Source organism: Otolemur garnettii, unplaced genomic scaffold (genome assembly GCF_000181295.1).
Source record: "Otolemur garnettii isolate 467f Iridium unplaced genomic scaffold, OtoGar3 scaffold00010, whole genome shotgun sequence".
Classification (NCBI taxonomy): Eukaryota; Metazoa; Chordata; class Mammalia; order Primates; family Galagidae; genus Otolemur; species Otolemur garnettii.
The window spans coordinates 29,677,178-29,694,588 of record NW_003852405.1 but is presented as its reverse complement, the minus strand read 5'-3'; the positions used below and the strand labels follow the sequence as shown (position 1 = coordinate 29,694,588).

The 17,411-nt window shown below is 41.9% G+C and overlaps 1 protein-coding gene across 2 annotated transcripts in view; it reads left to right on the top strand.

The window, feature by feature from the left end:
- Positions 1–17,157, top strand: part of ST6GALNAC3 (ST6 N-acetylgalactosaminide alpha-2,6-sialyltransferase 3) — a 488,690-nt gene extending 471,533 nt beyond the window's left edge. Inside the window, exons 4-5 of one of the 2 annotated variants that reach the window (XM_023509807.1) lie at positions 15,538–15,645; positions 16,701–16,887. In XM_023509807.1, coding sequence (XP_023365575.1) covers positions 15,538–15,645; positions 16,701–16,887 — 295 coding nt within the window. Of the gene's footprint in view, positions 1–15,537; positions 15,646–16,700 lie in introns of both variants that reach the window. The other variant, XM_023509808.1, reaches the window with a different exon arrangement.
- Positions 17,158–17,411: the final 254 nt, after the last annotated feature.

Genomic DNA, 17,411 nt, shown 5'->3' with positions numbered 1-17,411 from the left:
GGAAGTTTAACTACAGGGTCAAATATGCCGTGAGATTAAAAAGGTTGAAAAACACTGCTCTAAAGAAGTTGTTGGGAGAAACTTATAATCCATTCAGCTGTCTAAAAACCTCTCCACTTAATGTCCACAGGCCTAATGCGCTTCTTAAATTGTGCTTTTTCTCTAGTGGTATACAATGTAAAACAATAATAATAATAACCAAAAGAAGATTTCAGTGGCATGTTACAAAGTGAAATCAAGATTTGAATAGTTGTACTATTTTGACCAACTCTGAGTTCTTTGAAGTTTCATGATTCTCACAAAGCTAAAAATCACTGCGTACCCTTGATTAGAGAAAAATCTAATTTTCTTATTGCATGGGCTTTCTTGAAGGAGATGATGCGGGAAGGGGCCGCGATAAATTGTCGAGGCTGGTTCAAACAATATTGATTTTTTGTCTAACCCGCTTGTACTTTGTCAGTCCCAGTAGCTCACCGGGAAATACATAAAGGCCATTTCCACGGTAAAGACACCTGTGACTAGATAAAACTGTTGAGTAAAGAGAGAGGAAAGCATCTCTTTCTCCAGAGCAATGCATGAGTGTTTTGTTTGTTTTTTAATTTTCTCCTTTACCCCGCCTCCCAGTTTTGCGAGTTTTAAAGACCACATGCCAACATGGGCCAAGGGGTAGCTGGGGAGATGGTGGTTTCCCCGTGCTGTCGCCAGCCTGGTCACCCCCTGATTACCCTCGGCTAAAGATGAACCCAGATTCCACAGGTGCACCGCAGTGAGTGGATGGACTAACGTGAGGTCTTTGCCCAAGCCACCTTGGGACCGGGGTTTAAAGGAGCATGCAGAGGCCAGGAACAGACCTGAAATATAGCATGGAGAAGGAACAAACCTGACTCGGTACCGAACGGGGCATGAAGGATTAGGAAGAGGGAAAGGCAAGAGTGATGTCCATCCCCTGGAGAGCTAGGGTGTGCCACCAAAGAAACTAATTAATTAATATAATAAAGTCAAATAACTCAGGAGCTGGAGCTCTCTGCTCTCTGACATGCTCCTCGGTTGTATTAATATGGCCATTAATTCCTGAACCAAAAGCAGGAGGACACAGTATTTACAACACAGCTGTGTTTTTTTCCTCTAAAAATGTACAAATCAATAGTTGCAAAACCTCCTCAGTAAATCTGGACCCCATGCTGAAGGCATGAGTCCTGTTACCAGCATGCTAGTCCTGGAGAACTGCTCCCAAACCATTGTGAGGGCTCAACAGCACCTGCTCAGATGGCCAGGGTTACTCAAAGAAGTGGCAGGTCCAGGGCCAATTAAAAACTGGAAAGTGGCCTTCTGTTAACTAAAGTGACACTTCTGAAGCTGAACATATTTGAAAGAGGTCTGCACTGAGAGAGAAAGAAGGGAGCTTTCCTTCTGTCTGGAAACCCCGGCAGTAAGAGGGGTACACCACGGTGGTAGAAGGGTGTGCAGGGGGACAGCCAAAAGCCCAAGGTTGGGGTCTCGCCTATGTCTGGTAGGATGGCCTGGACATTAACTGCCACCATAATAGGTGTGTGCGTTACATCTTCAGCGTGGTACAAGTGACACTCCCCATTTCCTGAGAGTTTGCATTGCAGTGAAGATTTAAGGCATTGAAACTAATTTAGTTAAATTCACATTTTCCCTCATGATTTAGGGATTTAACAGTGAATCAGCCTCTTGATGTTGGTGTATTTTCTGGGGGTCTCAGTTACAGAAACACTCCCCACCTTTTGGAGCTCTTTCTCCATATATTCTCTTTTCCATGGCGCACCCTGCATGGCCAGTCCTTTGATACAACTTGTTAATTATACACAGATATAGCATCTTTCAGTCCTGTAAGACAGAGGCAGAATTCTGGCTGAGCTACAGGTCAACTGAATGGCAAAAGGCCTTGAAAACCTGATTCTGGAAGGAGATAACTATAGGCTGTTTGTGAGCCTTATGGAACTTTGAGTGGTAATTTGGGTTCGATTCCTGACATCTCCCTGGTGGAAGTCTCTCTGCTACATCCTCATTGAGAAAACATCAGCAAAATGTTTAAAATTCCTTGGGGAAAAAAAATATACATGTTGGCAGTTTTCTACTTCGGAACAGGCTGCATTCCAAAAACTATTCATCTAAGTTGGACAAATTGAGCGTCTACTATGTGCCAGACAGAGTTGACTTCGATGCATGGGGCACCTTTGCCAACCAGCGTCCCTTTACTGGCAGGCACGCTTCCAGTCAGTTTCAAGTTGGCTATTTAGGCATTGGGATACATTTTCCTAAAGAAACAAATTTTAAAATACTGCTTAGATTCTCAGGGCAATCCTCAGAAGCTCACTTAATTCATCATCAATTGGAACTCAGCTTCTAATAGAATCCTCAACCCTAACTGCAGCGGTGAGTTTTAACCCTGGCTGCTGCACACGCACTGTAATCACCTTAGGAGGTTTTAGAAAAATCATAGGAAGTACCAATATCCAGATTAACTCCTGGGACCACAGCAGTGGTGGGAAATGGAGCGTAGGAAAGGGTAGATGGACTTGGAAACAATGCCTCTGGGGAAATCAGGACTGTGACTGGCAGGTAGAGGTCAGAGCTTCCCGGGGAAGAAGCTGGGACCTGGGGTGTTACAGCATTGGTGGATAGAACAGGGAGAAAGGATGCCCCTGGGCGGGGAAGGACCGCAGGCTCACACCCATGGTCTTTTTGACAGTAAAGTGTTTTTCAGGAGTAGGAATATGATGCTGGGGGTTGGAGTACTCAGCTCCAGGAACACAGGGTGTGACGCCATGGGAGAGCTATTAGAACCTAACTGGTCAACATCACTCACTGGTTTCCTTTGGTCCAGCTCATGAGGAATGAAAGAAGTTACCTTAGATCTCCTTTCTCATTGGGGGGTAAAGCTTTCCTAGAATTTTGTGCTTACTCTTTCCCTCTAAACATAGTTCTTTTCATCCTCTTGGCATAATTATGGGCCTCTTAACACTCAGCAGAGGTAAGGGGAAGAAAGGAGAACAGAGAGAATCCTCTATGAGATTCCAGACATGAGAGTAGCAGGTAATTCTCATCTCCTGCCACTCGCGGGCAGTTCTCGGGGTTCAGTAGCTCTTGTTTCTGGTCACTACCTGCAGCCCCTGTAGTCAGAATTTTTAGGGAAGCAAATATGCGGGGTAGGGGATTCTCCTTGACTATTCTGCCTGACTTTGTTCCATCTTATAGCTGGGCATGGAGATTTCTTCTTCTGACATTCCGTGACTGTTGCAATGTAGAGAAATCTATGGAAATACAACATTCTCACATTTCAAGCCACTGCTCTCAGATAAGAGACAGTTTTCTAAGTTCTCTGTATTTTTTCCTGGCATTTTCTAGAAAACACTAACTGTGGCTCTGTGCTCTAGTTGCCTCTTTGTGGCATTTTGGCTACTGGATCAACAAGAAATGCTGCTCTGGAAGAATTCCAGAGACTCGTGAAAGTCACCTCTGTGCCTGAAGGAAGGGCATGATTGCTGTTACCTTCTCTGAGAGATGGTCCTCACTGTGTTGGAATTTATCTATTTTCTCGACGTTCTTGGATATTCCTGATTTTTTTTTTTTTTTACTGATGTGGGTAGAATAAATTATTGTGAAAACATAGGGGATTCTCTGGTCTACAGGTTTCTGGAGGTTCTGAGACAGGAAAGGTTTGGCAGAAAGTCCTCCTCCCAGGTACATGTTTAATAAACAGACTAGGTCTTGGCAATACCCTCCCCCACACTGGTCTTTCCCCGTAGATGGTCGGCTGTGCCATGCAGAAACACCTAAGAAAGATGCCACTTCCACGGAATAAATTCTCTTCACTAAGCAAGAAATTTAGTTCAATTGGAAAATCTCTCAAAACCCGTTCCATCTCAAAAATGAGAGAAAAAATTATTTTTCTTTTGTTAGAACTAAAATGTTTAGACCAAATTTAATTGAAATTGCATTCTACCCATATATCCCACTACCCAAAGTAGGAAAACAGCTTGTTTATTAGGTAAGAATCCATTAACTTTGACTGTTTCAAGGAGGAGTCCCTCACCGAGTCCTGTGGCTCAAGTCTACTTCGGATGAAGCAGACATGTGCCCTTGTAGGAATTGGCTCATGCTGGAGGAGAAGCAGGCTGGCCCTGCCTTGATTTGCAGATGATAACCTCTTATTTGGCAAAGGAATTATGCACAAGGGAGTCAGTTGATGTCAGCCTATTGGGAAAATGACAGGCTTTAATGCTGCTTCTTAAGGTAAGAAGCTAAAATTCTAAAAGCCCGAAGAGCCACATGTCAATCGTTGCTTCTGAACTTTTCTAACTGAATCTGCCTCCTTTAGAGAGCCAGACAAAAACAATTTTGATAGAGGAGGAAGTAGGATCTAACTTAGCTTTTCCTGTTGAAATAATAATATTTGGAAGGGAATATTTATTTTCAAGATTCATTGAGCCAAGGTAACAATGGCTCAATGAATGACAATGGCTGCAAATACCTAGGAAGTAGCGGTGAAATTAGTCTTTCTGAACTGGAAGGTCAGAGCTGCTTTGTATTTTGTAAATTTCTCTTCCAACGGCTTAGGCTCTAGCTGAGTCTGGTTTAGGGCAGATCCCAGGGGTACTGAAGACCTTAGCAAAAAGGCTTAGATCCCTAACATCCTTCCCTAAAATCACCTCAAATCTCTATCTCAAATATTTATTAAAATCTTTAGTTGTTTAAAAGTTATCTGTAACTGTAAATTTTCATTTTGAATAGGAACTCAGAAGGCATCTTTATTACAACAAATTTCAGTCTGATTCTATGCTAAGAACTATTTCTTTTAAAAAAAAAATGGTTTAATTCTAGTTCCTGTTAAGTCAACGGCTAAGGGAAAGTAAGTTACTATATTGCTCTTTTAAGAAAGTAAAGTGGAAGAAAAAGTTCCTTTATCTGCTTAAATATTTTCTGACCTGATTACAATCTTTTCCTTTAAAAAAAAAGTCATAAGGAAAGTATATGCAGAAAGAATGGCTGATGGGAGAGCTAGAGGAGAAAGCCAAAGTCTTTAATTACCTTTATCAGGTTAGCAGAACAACAGGCACCAAGGCCTCAGGTAGAGAAAGGTGATTAGCATTCAGAGTACTGAAGCCCACATCAAATATAGAAAGGGCATGATTTCAAGATAAGTTGAAGGACAAGTTAGAAAAAAGCTACTTTTTAAAGGCAAAGTATAGGCCAGGTGCAGTGGCTTACATTTGTAATCCTAGCACTCTGGGTGGCCAAGGCAGGTGGATTGTCTCAGCTCAGGAGTTGGAGACCAGCCTGAATAAGAACAAGACCCCATCTATAAAAACTAGCTGGGTGTGGTGGCAGGTGCTGGTAGCCTGTAGTCCCAGCTACTTTGGAAGCTGAGACAAGAGAATCACTTGAGCTCAAGAGTTTGAGGTTGCTGTGAACTATGACATGACAGCATTCTACACAGGGTGACAAAGTAAGACTCTATCTCAAAGAAACAAACAAATGAATAAATGAAGTATAAAACTAAGATCAGATAAAAGGGATTGTTAATAAGAATCAGGAAATTAGTTGGAAGTAAAGTCTTCAATTACACATAGAGTATTTAGTACACTCAGTTGTGTTAGAAAAAACCTTAGAGGTCAACCAATCCAACTTCAATGTTTGGTTCTAAAGGACAGATACCTCCACAGATACCTTGAGATTAGCTAAAGAAGGGAATTTATTAAAAAGTTATGGAAACTAAGAACCAAAAAGAAGCCAGGCCTGGGGAATGAAAGGAATCCAGGAATTTGATCTTTGTTTCAGGATTTATTCTTTTCTTTTAAAATCAATGCACATGTCCACATAGTAGCATAAAGCAATTATTTTGTCCATAACCATGGCTGAATGTCAAAAAAGTATTTTGAATCCTGAAGTTAAAAGAGATCTCTAAGGTGGTAATATCTCTCTGCTAAAAGTATAACTGTATGTGTATAATTTCTCTAACGTGGATTATGTTACTATAATTACAAAATTAGAGTGAATGGTTAAAGACTCTAAGCCTACATAGCCAATTATCTTATTCTACTATTGGAGAAACTGTAGCCCAGGAAGATATGACATGTTCAATATTTCCTGAAGGATAATGATGGAGCCAGAAGAAGTAAGATTCTTTGGTGGCTACTCCATTCGACAAGGGATGCCTTGTGCAATAGTGAGAACAGTGACCAAGAAAGAACATGGTTAAGAACCCAAGTTCTCTGGTATCAGACTGTTGGGGGGGGGGGCAAATACCTTATACTTCCCTGAACCTTCACATGGGTAATGGGGACATTGATACTCCCCATAATATGGGGTTGTTGGGAGGATTAAGTGCAATAACCAAAGCACAGTTATTAGTACAAGGTCTGGTACATGCAAATGCTATAGAAAGAATACCAGTTCTCAACCGGAGAACATTAGTCAGCTTTTTCACTGTTTAACAAGCAACTCAGAAACCCAATGACTTACAAGAATATTTTTGTTTCCTACTTCATAAGTCTATAATCAGCTATAGCTTCACTAAGCTCAGCTGGACTTGGCCCCAGTTTTAGGCTCATGTCTGTTCCATGGGTCTTCTCCTCCCGGGACCCAGGCTGAAGGGATATTCCCTACATTAAACGTATTGTTTTCATTATGGAGGGAAGGAGTATATGAAATAGGGACCAAGTGATGCTTCTTAAAATCTCTACTGGGAACTATCACGGTATTCACTTCTGTTCATATTTCACTGGTCACAGCAAGTCCAAGCCCAAAGTGAATGAAGAAGAAAAGTTCACGGTACCCATCAGCAATGCGTGTTCAGGTAGGGAATGAAAAATGCAGTTTAGCACAGGAAGCTTGCAAGAAATCAGCGGTCACTGAGACAAGGGCCTCTAGAGTAACTTGAACATTCTGAAGCTCGAACCCCTACAGGCTATCTGTGCTACCTTTTGTGTTCCAAATCACAGACCATTCAGAAAAACCAGAGATCCAGGGAAAGCAACAGAGTTATTCTGGGTGGAGATGGGATAGAAAGGTACATGTCATCCTTTCTCCCAGATGCTTCACTAGGTAGAGAAAATACTGCCTGAGAAGTCATTCAGTTCAGCGTTTCCAGACCCAAAAGTGTTTACAAGAGTTTACATCCTTAGAAGAGTAGTGGTATCTGTTTGCATTTCCATTAATCATAAAAATGCAGTGAATTGAATGTTTATGTAAAAGCGGTTTCACTTATAAATGTAGCAGGTGTATATTGAGGAAACCTGTGTGGTGGTAAATGGCGATCGGATGAAATTGGTCGTGATTTGTGACTTAGTTTGTAGCACAGATGAGCACCACGAGGTGCACCCTTTATCATCACACATTTTTAATTGTTTTTATTCTTAATCATATGTTGTTTACATTTGCTCTCCATTCTGAATTAATGAGGAATTTAATGAGGAAGAAAAAACATAATTCTGCCAATTTTCCTCTGTATGCTTTTCTCTAGATGCATAAATTCCCTTCATCGGAAAAACATAACTATGCAGAATATCAAGATGTCTCTAATATTTCAAAACATAATGTATGAAAGAAAAATAAATCAGTGTTACTTACTCATCTTGTCTCTCACCAACAATCCACTATGGAAATAAACACTGATGATGCTTTGAGGTCTGCTCCAGATTAGAGGACAGATCAGAAGTGTTCCCTATTCCCATTACTTCCACACCTCAGTACAACAGCCCATACCAGGCCTTCTGCCCAAAAGCCTCTCCTCCTTTCCTTTTTCTGCCTAATGTTCTTACTCAGCCTTAATCTGCAGCTTAGCTCTCACCTCCTATTGGAGAAAGAACTATCTCCAGTTGCTCCAGTTGTGTTAGTTGCTTTTCCTTCAATGTTCCCACAGCACTTGCCAGGGAATTGCCTCCTTAATAGCCCTATTCTTGAAAATAGTTCATTGAGTCTGTCTCCCTAACTTGACCTTGAGTGGGGACTGGGGCAACTTAGTATTTTCAGTGTCCAGCACACACATTGCCTCACTCCTACAAGGTACTCAACAGATCTTTCTCCAGTGGATGAGAGTAGCAGCATTATAGCTCCAGCTCAATAGAGAAGAACTAGAGAGGATGTGGGAGAGAACATTTCAACAAGGAAAGTCAAATGAACTGAGTAAAAAGACAGAGTCTGCTGTGTGCTAGCTATGTTTAAAGAGCAATAAATGAGCCCCTGTGACTAGATCAGATACCCCCTACTCTGGAAAGGAGGTCAAGAAAGGGAATCCTGGAAAGTACAGTGGAAAGTTTAAGTTTGTTGGGGGAAGACCTTGAGAGATACCCATTTCTTAATCATCTTTGGCTTTCATAGGTCAAGATGTCATAGATAGCATGGATTAAACAACAGAAATTTATTATTTCACAGTCTTAAGGCTGGAAGTCCAAGGTCAAGGTGCCAGCAGGGTTGATTTTTAGTGAGGGCTCTCTTCCCAGCTTGTGGATGGCAGCCTTATTGCTCTGTTTTCACATAGTGAAGAGAGAGCAAGCTCTGGTGCCTCTTCCTCTTTTTGTAAGGAAACTAATATCCTCATAACCTCATCATTTGATGAGCCACCCTTATAATATCATGTATAGCTAATTATCTTCCAAAGACCCCATCACTGAACACCAAATACCATCACACAGGGGATTAGGGCTTCAATACATGAGGTCCAAAGGGATACAATCCAGCCCTCAGCACCCATCCACATTGAATGGTACAGAAACTGGCCACTAGTAAATGAAGAAGACCAAAGATATCACTTGGGGACAATGGGACCCCTGATACTCCTGGGGTCCTATTGTTCAGTTAAGAAAGTGAATGAAATCTCCAATATCAACATTTCCAGTTGAAGAAACATTGAATCCTAAAGACAAGTACAAAAATAAGCTTTTAATTTCCAAGACGAATGAACAACATAATTTTTGTGAGTGGTATCTTCTAGTTCTATAGCAGCCATAAATCATGCCTTTGGGAGCTGTACCATTTTACTTTCAAATGTACATTTTGAAAAGAACACAGTCATTTCTTATTATGCTCCTTTTGTATAATTTCATTGCATTCATCACTAGTCAGAGGGTCCTGTTGATTCTATGGCAGGAAAACTATTTGTTAAACTCAGAGTCCAAGTGCCTACTGATTAGCGTGGGTATCTTGCATGAACTGATTGAAATAGCAGAACAATTTTCTTCTAAGATTTACTACTTTCTCCTTTTACCATTTTTCATTATTTTTCAAGCCTGGATTCCTTTCACTTGGTGCATTCTCTTAAGAATTACCATCCATAGGGTGATGTTTTATCCATTTGAAAAGTTTATGTCCATTTGCAAATTATTCAAGACAAGATTGAAAATTCTGCTGCCTGATTTGCAGAAAGTTCTTGCTTCCTAAAAATTTGCTGGGCATGTCCTATTGATAGATAGTACAAATATACAGTGTTAACACTATGGGCAAGCTCCAGAGCATTTCCACAGCTCCCAACTATCGAATGATATACAAAAATATATGACTTGGGGACAGCTGAAATTGTTTCCACACTTTGAGCTCTGCTTCCCTTAGACCGATTCACAATATTAGATTGAATCCCAAGGTGCTACTGATAATCATCAGCTGTTTTTCTTGCCAAGACTCTTTGTTTAAATGCATTCTTTCATTATCCACGTGCATTTGGGGAAGAAATGAAGGAATGAATGCTTTTAATTGAATAATTTGTATTGTGTCAGGTATTTCTTCTCCCTAGGAAGATATCTGGAAACTTACTTTGCTATTTTTATTTATCCTGCCAGTATAGTACTGGTATATTGATGAGAGAAGAGGTCCAATAGTGTTAAAACAAGACATGAAATATTGATTAATTCTTTTTTTAATTCCCTTTTTACTCCTGAGTATAGCAGATTTCAGAAGTGCTGCCAATATCGTGCTCTCCAATAAACCTCCATTATTGGGATGGTCTTGATCCCCCTCGGGCTTTGATAAATGATTATTATGCTTTTGAAATGTTAGCTTTGATTGCCTCGGGCTTGGCTTTCATCCTTCCATGGAAGAAATGAGTAAGAAATAGTAGAATTGAGGCTGCAGGGTTTGAGCCAAAGACCCCCAATGGAACCACTCTGTGAAGAGAGGCAGCCACAGGGACTGAGGCACCTGCACTCCTCCTCCTTGCTCCCACCTGACACTAACATTCCCCATTGCGCATCCCCCATTATAGGCTAGGACTCGCCTAGGACTTACTAACATTCCCCATTGCACATCCCCTCCATTATAGGCTAGGACAATTACAAACACTATAATTGTAGTGCTATCTGCAAGAGCACAGTCAGCCTAGGATGACCAAGGATGGAGAGGCTAGAAAGAGAGCCTGGACCAAATAAATTTGCTGACTATTGCAATTGTGAAAAGATGAGATGATGGCTCAGTATTGGCTGAACCCGAGTAATGTCAGACAGACTTGTAAAGAAGGGAGAAAGAGGGGAGGTGCCTGGCTGGATGAGGAAGGACAGATGGGCAGTGAGCTAGAAGAATGGGAAACAAACAAAAAAAGTGGGGGAATCTTTAGATCACCCTAAGACAGAAGTAATAAAGGCCTCTTTAGATCTCCCTAAGGCAGGAGGGTCTAGGAATCTAGGAGCTAAGCGAGCTTGGAACAGAGAGGAATCTGGCAGAATGCAAAAGAGAACTGCTCAGGGCAGCCCCCCTCCCCCAATGAAGAATGACCTCATCCAAAATACCATTAGTGCCAAGATTAAGAAACTCTGTTCTAGAGAAAAATACCATTAAAATACCATTATGTTGCCCATTAAGGCATAAGTTTTTGAGCTCAGAACCCAACTCACTGAGCTAATGGTGTTCAATTATTAGCAGAGCATCCTGTGACCAGACAGTAAGTTCAAAATAATCTAGTTTTCTTTTGAGGAGTAGCCATTTCTGTTTCCTTGATTCCTTCCCTGAAATTATCCAGTGGGAAAATGCCACTCAGAAGAAGGTTCTAGCTTGCTAGCCACAGGGGAAAAGTGCTTCACAATCTGTTTCAGGAAGCAAGGAAAGAGCACGCCCAGAAGCAGAGGTGAAGGCAAATGCAGGATGCTGACAGCCAAAAATATTAACAAAGGTCACAGTCGGGATAGCCTGACAGATTGGGAATCCCGGTAACCATGTGATGGCCTTCAGACATCGAGAATAGGGGCAAACCTCAAGGGGTAAAGTAGCTTATATTTTACAGGCAATAAACTAGATGAAAGATCATGTCTTAAATGATGTGCTTTCAAACACGTGCTACATCGAGATGCTGACAGCATCATTTTTCCAAGAAACAAGCAAATAAATTTAAGTAGCTTCCAAGTTGTAAATATCTGGATGACCAAGGAGCAAGGGAGGCAGAGCCTGGCCAGTGGAAGCGAAAGATTGATGGCTTCCTCTTCACACTCCTGCCTTGATTTTCCCTTGCACAGCTCATTATTCTACACATTAATTTAGCCTTTTCTACTGTACTGAATTAAGAGCTTAAATTCTCTTATCACCCCTGTGGGAATCTTGATTGTTTATTTGTGCATGACAATAATTGTTTTTATCGATCTCCCAAAGTGGAAGGTATAAAAAGGGCTATGGCTGATGGCCAGCTGGCGCGTAGTTAGTGCCGCATGCTTGAGTGACAAATTGCAAGGCAATTTTGGGCCCCAGAGGAGACCCTTTAAGGATTTTTTAAGGCATTTGATAGTTATCACATGTCTTTCTAAGCTGAAAAGCATAAAAATTTTATGTATATCAGGTCAGGCCTTTGGTTGTAGTTTTTAATTGAACCTAAGAAGGTCTACTTGGGTATAATTTATGCTTCCTCATTTCTAATAATGCCCATCAGGCAGCACAAGTGAGTTAGAAAATGGGGCAGCTACAAGAACTCCCAGAGCCACCACCATCCAAGCCAGTCAATTCCTTTAGAGATCCAGTTTACCAAGGAACTTATTCAGAATTCCTGGATTAATCCAGCAGTTACCATCATTCCATTGCAAGCATCATCGTATGGACATTAGCTCTAAATATTTTGAGAAGAAACCACTTTGGTAGCCCCAGCATGTACCAGGGAGGTAGGAAACCTCATGTGATTTCACACACTAAATATATCAGAGGCATCAGGGGAAGAAAATGCAACAGTCTAATTAAGTGCTGTTTGTAGGACAGGGCACTTGGGCAGTATGAGCCTCCCTTGTCTAAATCAAATGCAACATATCTTGTTTGAAGAGCTTTCAAGGTAATTAGCGTGGTCTATCTACCCAGGAACAAAATAAATCAGGTTAGGCCTAAAAGGAATCAGGTATCAGAAATGTGGTGACGTTTCCCAATTAGGTGGTAAGATGGAAAGAACTTTGACTAAATGCCAGACCCTGACGTTCTTGACCCTGTTTTCCCGTGGTAAAGAGAACAGAGACACAGAGAGACGCTACCAGGACAACGTGTCCTCTTGATCCTCTGAGGGCTCTGCTCCAAAGGCAGGACCAGAGTGAGTCAGCAGGGCTCGTTTTACAGAGTAGAGGCCCAGATGTCACCCAAAGCATCCTTCTCTTTGTCCTGGACCTATAATATTATCTTGGTCCTTGACACCAACTCTGAAGGGACCACATAAAAGGAAAGATGACTTGACCTAAAGATTTATTTCTTTCTCACTCATAGTCAACTTCACCCTTAATACTATGGTTGGTTGTATCCTTGGTCTTGAACTACCATCTTAGCACCTCTGAGTAGTAGTGAGAGGGAAACATGAAGTTTTCTCCCCACAGAGCTGAGTGACTACAGCCACTGCCACTGCCAGGTAAAAGACGCAGGCATCTCTGAGTTAGAAACATCCGACTCACATACTACTTGCACTTACCAACAGAGGCCATTACAGTAACTCCCCGAGTTACAAACAGCCAACTGATGTACAACTCACACTTACAAATGGCAGCTCTTGCATGTAATAGGTAAATGTGCTTGCTCCCACTTACAGACAGATTCAACTTAAGAATACACACACATAACCTATCTTGTTCGCATCCCAAGGACCACCTGTATACCTCCCCTCCATTTAGCATCATGTCCATCACACAAGTGAGCACGAAATGTGATCTGACTAATTCACACTTTCACCGGTTACAGCATCCAGCACGCAGGGAGCAGGGGACTGCCCCAAGTTGACAGCTTAATTACAGACTGACTGTAGAGCCTTAAAAGAGAGTGAACAGAGGGTGTCATCACAGAACCACTTGGTTTTAAAACTGGAGCAAACTCAGATACGGCTTACTTCCGCCATCTCGTTTCAGAGACAAGGACACTAGGACCCCAAAGAGGCTAAATAAGTGGCCTACTCCAAAGCCTCATGGTGGAGCAGTGGCAGGGCGGGTGTGGGGATCCACGCGCCCTCAGCTCAGTCTGACTGGCTTTAAAACACCGGCTTGAGCTTTGTGTCACGGTGTTGTCATCAACGGTTTCGACAGGTGCAGCTCCCCCACTAGACCACGTGCTCCTTAAGAAAATATTCATCACCGGCTTCTAGCAGTCAATAGCACATAGCATAAATGTTTGTTGAAAAGTGAAAAAATGGATGAATAAGTTGTTTCCCAGTATATACAAGCAAACGCTATAATTGTAGTGCTATCGGCGAGAGCACGGTCAGCCTAGGATGACCGAGGATGGAGAGGCTAGAAAGAGTAAAAGGCGGACGGAGTCACAAGAGAAAGCAAAGCTGTGCAATTCAGGAGGGATTCTGTGCAGAGACAATGTTTAGACTCAATGTGGGAGCATTTTGTCAAGCCTCTTGCCTCTTCTGATCTCTCCCGATTTTCAAATGAGGGCTTTTTAAGTAGATGGTGCTCTAAGCGGCCCCACCATTGCCGCTCCTGCTCAGGCCCCAGGCCCCAGGAGCGACTGCTAGTTAAGTTGTGTAAAGTATGAAGCTGCTTGTTAGGGTGGCTCGCCTCCCTGAGGGTCTCCCTTTTTGCACTTCCTCCTGAGCCACACTGCTGCTACAGTTCCTATCACAGAGGAAAGCGCAGGGAACTCAAGGCGGCGTGGTTTCTGGAGTATTTTCCACTCACCAGGAGATGCAGAAGAACGGCTACTTAGGTAGTGACGTTTCAGACTCAGGGGCAGCAAATAAGAGAGGGTTGTAACATACGGGCTAAGTTTGTCTCTCCTTGCAAATCTCCCTCACTGTGAGGTTGTGTTGCTCCTGAAATGATGGCATGTTGTAAATAAATTGACACTATGTAGTGCTTGCTTAGAGAAGCCACAGCAGCAAAGGATTCAGGGCTGCTAATAACAGCGCCCTGAAAGCTCGGCACTGGGGATGTCTGTCGACAATAGTGAGCATCGGTGGGGACCACCAGCTGGAGGGCTATGCCCAGAGAGTGGATATCAGGGCCTGAGCGTCAGGTTGTAGAGGGTCCAGTCTAGATGGGAGGCGGGACATTTCAAGCACTGCTGCTCCACAGCTGCTGAACAATTTTGGAGCTATCCACCAGCCCCTATGGAGAGAGTTCTGTGAAGACAGGCAGTCGTCTGTTCTGGATGGGTTAGGTCACCTTGGCAAATGTGGAGATCTAGATTTTCATCAAACAGTTCCTTAAAGTTGGCAGAAGCCCCCATCTCAACAAGCACTGCCTCTGACTACACCTGCACCCTCCCCTCAGTTCCTACATGGCCCAACTCTTGAGCACACCAGGTGTACTGCTATACTTGTGCTTTTGCCCTGAACTACTTTTCTCTCATATGGTCCATATTGGTTCTTTCTACCTTGTTCCTCTCGCCTTTTTCAGATCTTTGTACCTATATCAAAGAGACCTCCCCTCATTGGGTTTTATAACACACCATCTCCAAATCCAATCCTTTAGCCTCCATGCTGAAAGACGTTTTGGCTGTTCTGAGAACTGCTGGATCCCTAGCGTCCAGAAAAATGACTATTGTCACGTTGTAGGAGTTCAATAAAAATCTGTTGAAAGGGTTGGTAACATAGATTTTATGACGAAATAATCTTGGCTTATGAGGCCTGGAAAGCAGTTAAGGAAAACTTTTTAGATAATTTCAAAAACCAAGTTTTTCACCTGCATCCAATTTACACTTAGAAATCTAAGATGCCTTCAAGAAAGTGGTACGTCCGTGCAAGCAAGATAACACTATTATCATTCAGTTCCCATCAGAGCTCCGAGCAACTTTCAGAAAACTCATCCTCTGCTATACAGCACTAATTTGTGTCTTGTGGAAAATTAAATTATTCTTCACCTGAAGGGAGCAGGATTATTTGACTTCAGATCTTTGCCATATGGCTTCTCTTCCCACAGTGTAGCTTTGGGGCTCAGGGTGGGGAGAGCAAGTGTGTTCCTGTGAATTATTCAGCAATGATTCAAGATAAGTGTGCATCTTTGACATGTTGTCAAGTTCCTCGAAGTCTTCTTCCTGATAACGAGGGCTACATTTTTGATAAAAGGCTGCTCATTTCTCACGTGCTTTATTGTTGTTCTTTGTTTGTTGTCGTCTGTTTTTCTGTCCTCCCAGAGTCCAGTCTGGCTCCTACCTCAGCACCGGGTGGTTCACCTTCATTCTGGCCATGGACGCCTGCTACGGCATTCACGTCTACGGGATGATAAATGATACCTACTGCAAGTGAGATCACAGGAAATTATTTTTATGCAGCTCCAATTTTGATATCTTGTCAAAATATCACAATTCATTTCAATACCATAAATCTGAGACACAGATAAGGCGACAATTATTTCCCCGGCGTTCTTTGCTGACATGACATATTATTGTCAGTGTATCAGCTTGTGACTTTTAGGGGTGATAAAAAGAAAAATATTTGCCACAATCTAATGTCAAATGTCAGAAGGAGCACTTTTCCCTTAATCAGTAGCGTATCAGGGACTTGTGGCTTGGAAATACAGAACAAGTTCAGTGGTTATTTAATTTGCAAAAGCGAGCTTGTCCTTTCTGCTGCTCTGATGGTTTGATAGATGGCTACCTACTCAATGGTTATATTTGATCATGAAGGACGAAATGTCCGGAAGCCTCAGACAGCTTAACAAGAATTCCTAGAAATTATATTTCACTAAACATGTGAGTAATCTGCCAGATCCTTATTTAAAATGAGTGTGTTTATCCACAGTATATCCTCGCTAGTGGAATAGTTTCTAATTAGATAATAAAACAAACCCTCCATGCTTCATCCGGGTAATGAAATAGATTTCCTACCAACAATTGGCACAATGTAATTCAGAAACTATTTTAATCATATTGTCAAAATGGTACCTCTCAGCCACAATCTTCATGAACAAATATTTCTACCCTAACTATAAGCATAACAAGAACCCAATTTCTTATTGTGGAAAATCACAAAGTTTTGTCAAGTTCTTCAAGAGGCTACCCACAGTTTGCTTCCATTATACACCATTTCCTCCTTCAAAGGATAGCCGGCCATATGTTGGAATGTAATTGGAGTGATATATAAAATTTATTTGATCTATTAGAGCACTAAGAACCTGGTACATCTTCCTAAAAGCTTTCATGCATAATAGCTTTTAACTGAGTTCATGGACAAAAATCACATAGGGGTTTGCAAGTAAATGCATTTACTGGGCACATAATGGATTCTTGTCAATGAATGCTTTAGTCTTCATCTCAATCTTTCCCTCATTATCTTTTTTTTTTCTTTTCTTTTCTAGGACAGAAGGATATAGAAAAGTCCCCTACCATTACTATGAACAGGGAAGAGATGAGTGTGATGAATATTTTCTTCATGAACACGCCCCATATGGGGGACATAGGTTTATCACTGAAAAGAAAGTATTTGCTAAATGGGCAAAGAAACACAGGATAATATTTACACACCCAAACTGGACAGTGTCTTGATGTCGGTCTTTCAGATCTTGCCACATCATTTGACATGATCATGGTACTCATGAAACCACACCTGTGATGCTGATGCCGTTCACAAGATGACAGTGGTGATACAGACAATAGTGATGGGGCTCACGTTCCTGTACATTCTCAGACACGGACGATGACTCTGCTAGTCATTTAACCTTGGGGTTTTGTGGAGGGTGGTTATGCTCATTATGTTCTTTCTGAAGGTCCAACACTATATACTGCACTTTATAATTCAACTGGAATGGAAATGAAGGCCAGTGACATGACAACTGTGACCTAAGAAATGGGAAGGGTGCCCTATAAGATAGCTGCCCAGAATTGTTAAACAGCAACTAACTCCTAAAAGCCATGAGATTTGGCCTCATGAAGCAAGGTTATTAACTCAGTGGCTTCTTGAACCTGGGCAGCCCTACCATCTTGAAAAATGGTTGATTGTCAAACACTGACCCTAGAAATGTTATCAGGGTACAAGTATCTTACCACAGTTACTAGTTAGCCTGGAGAAG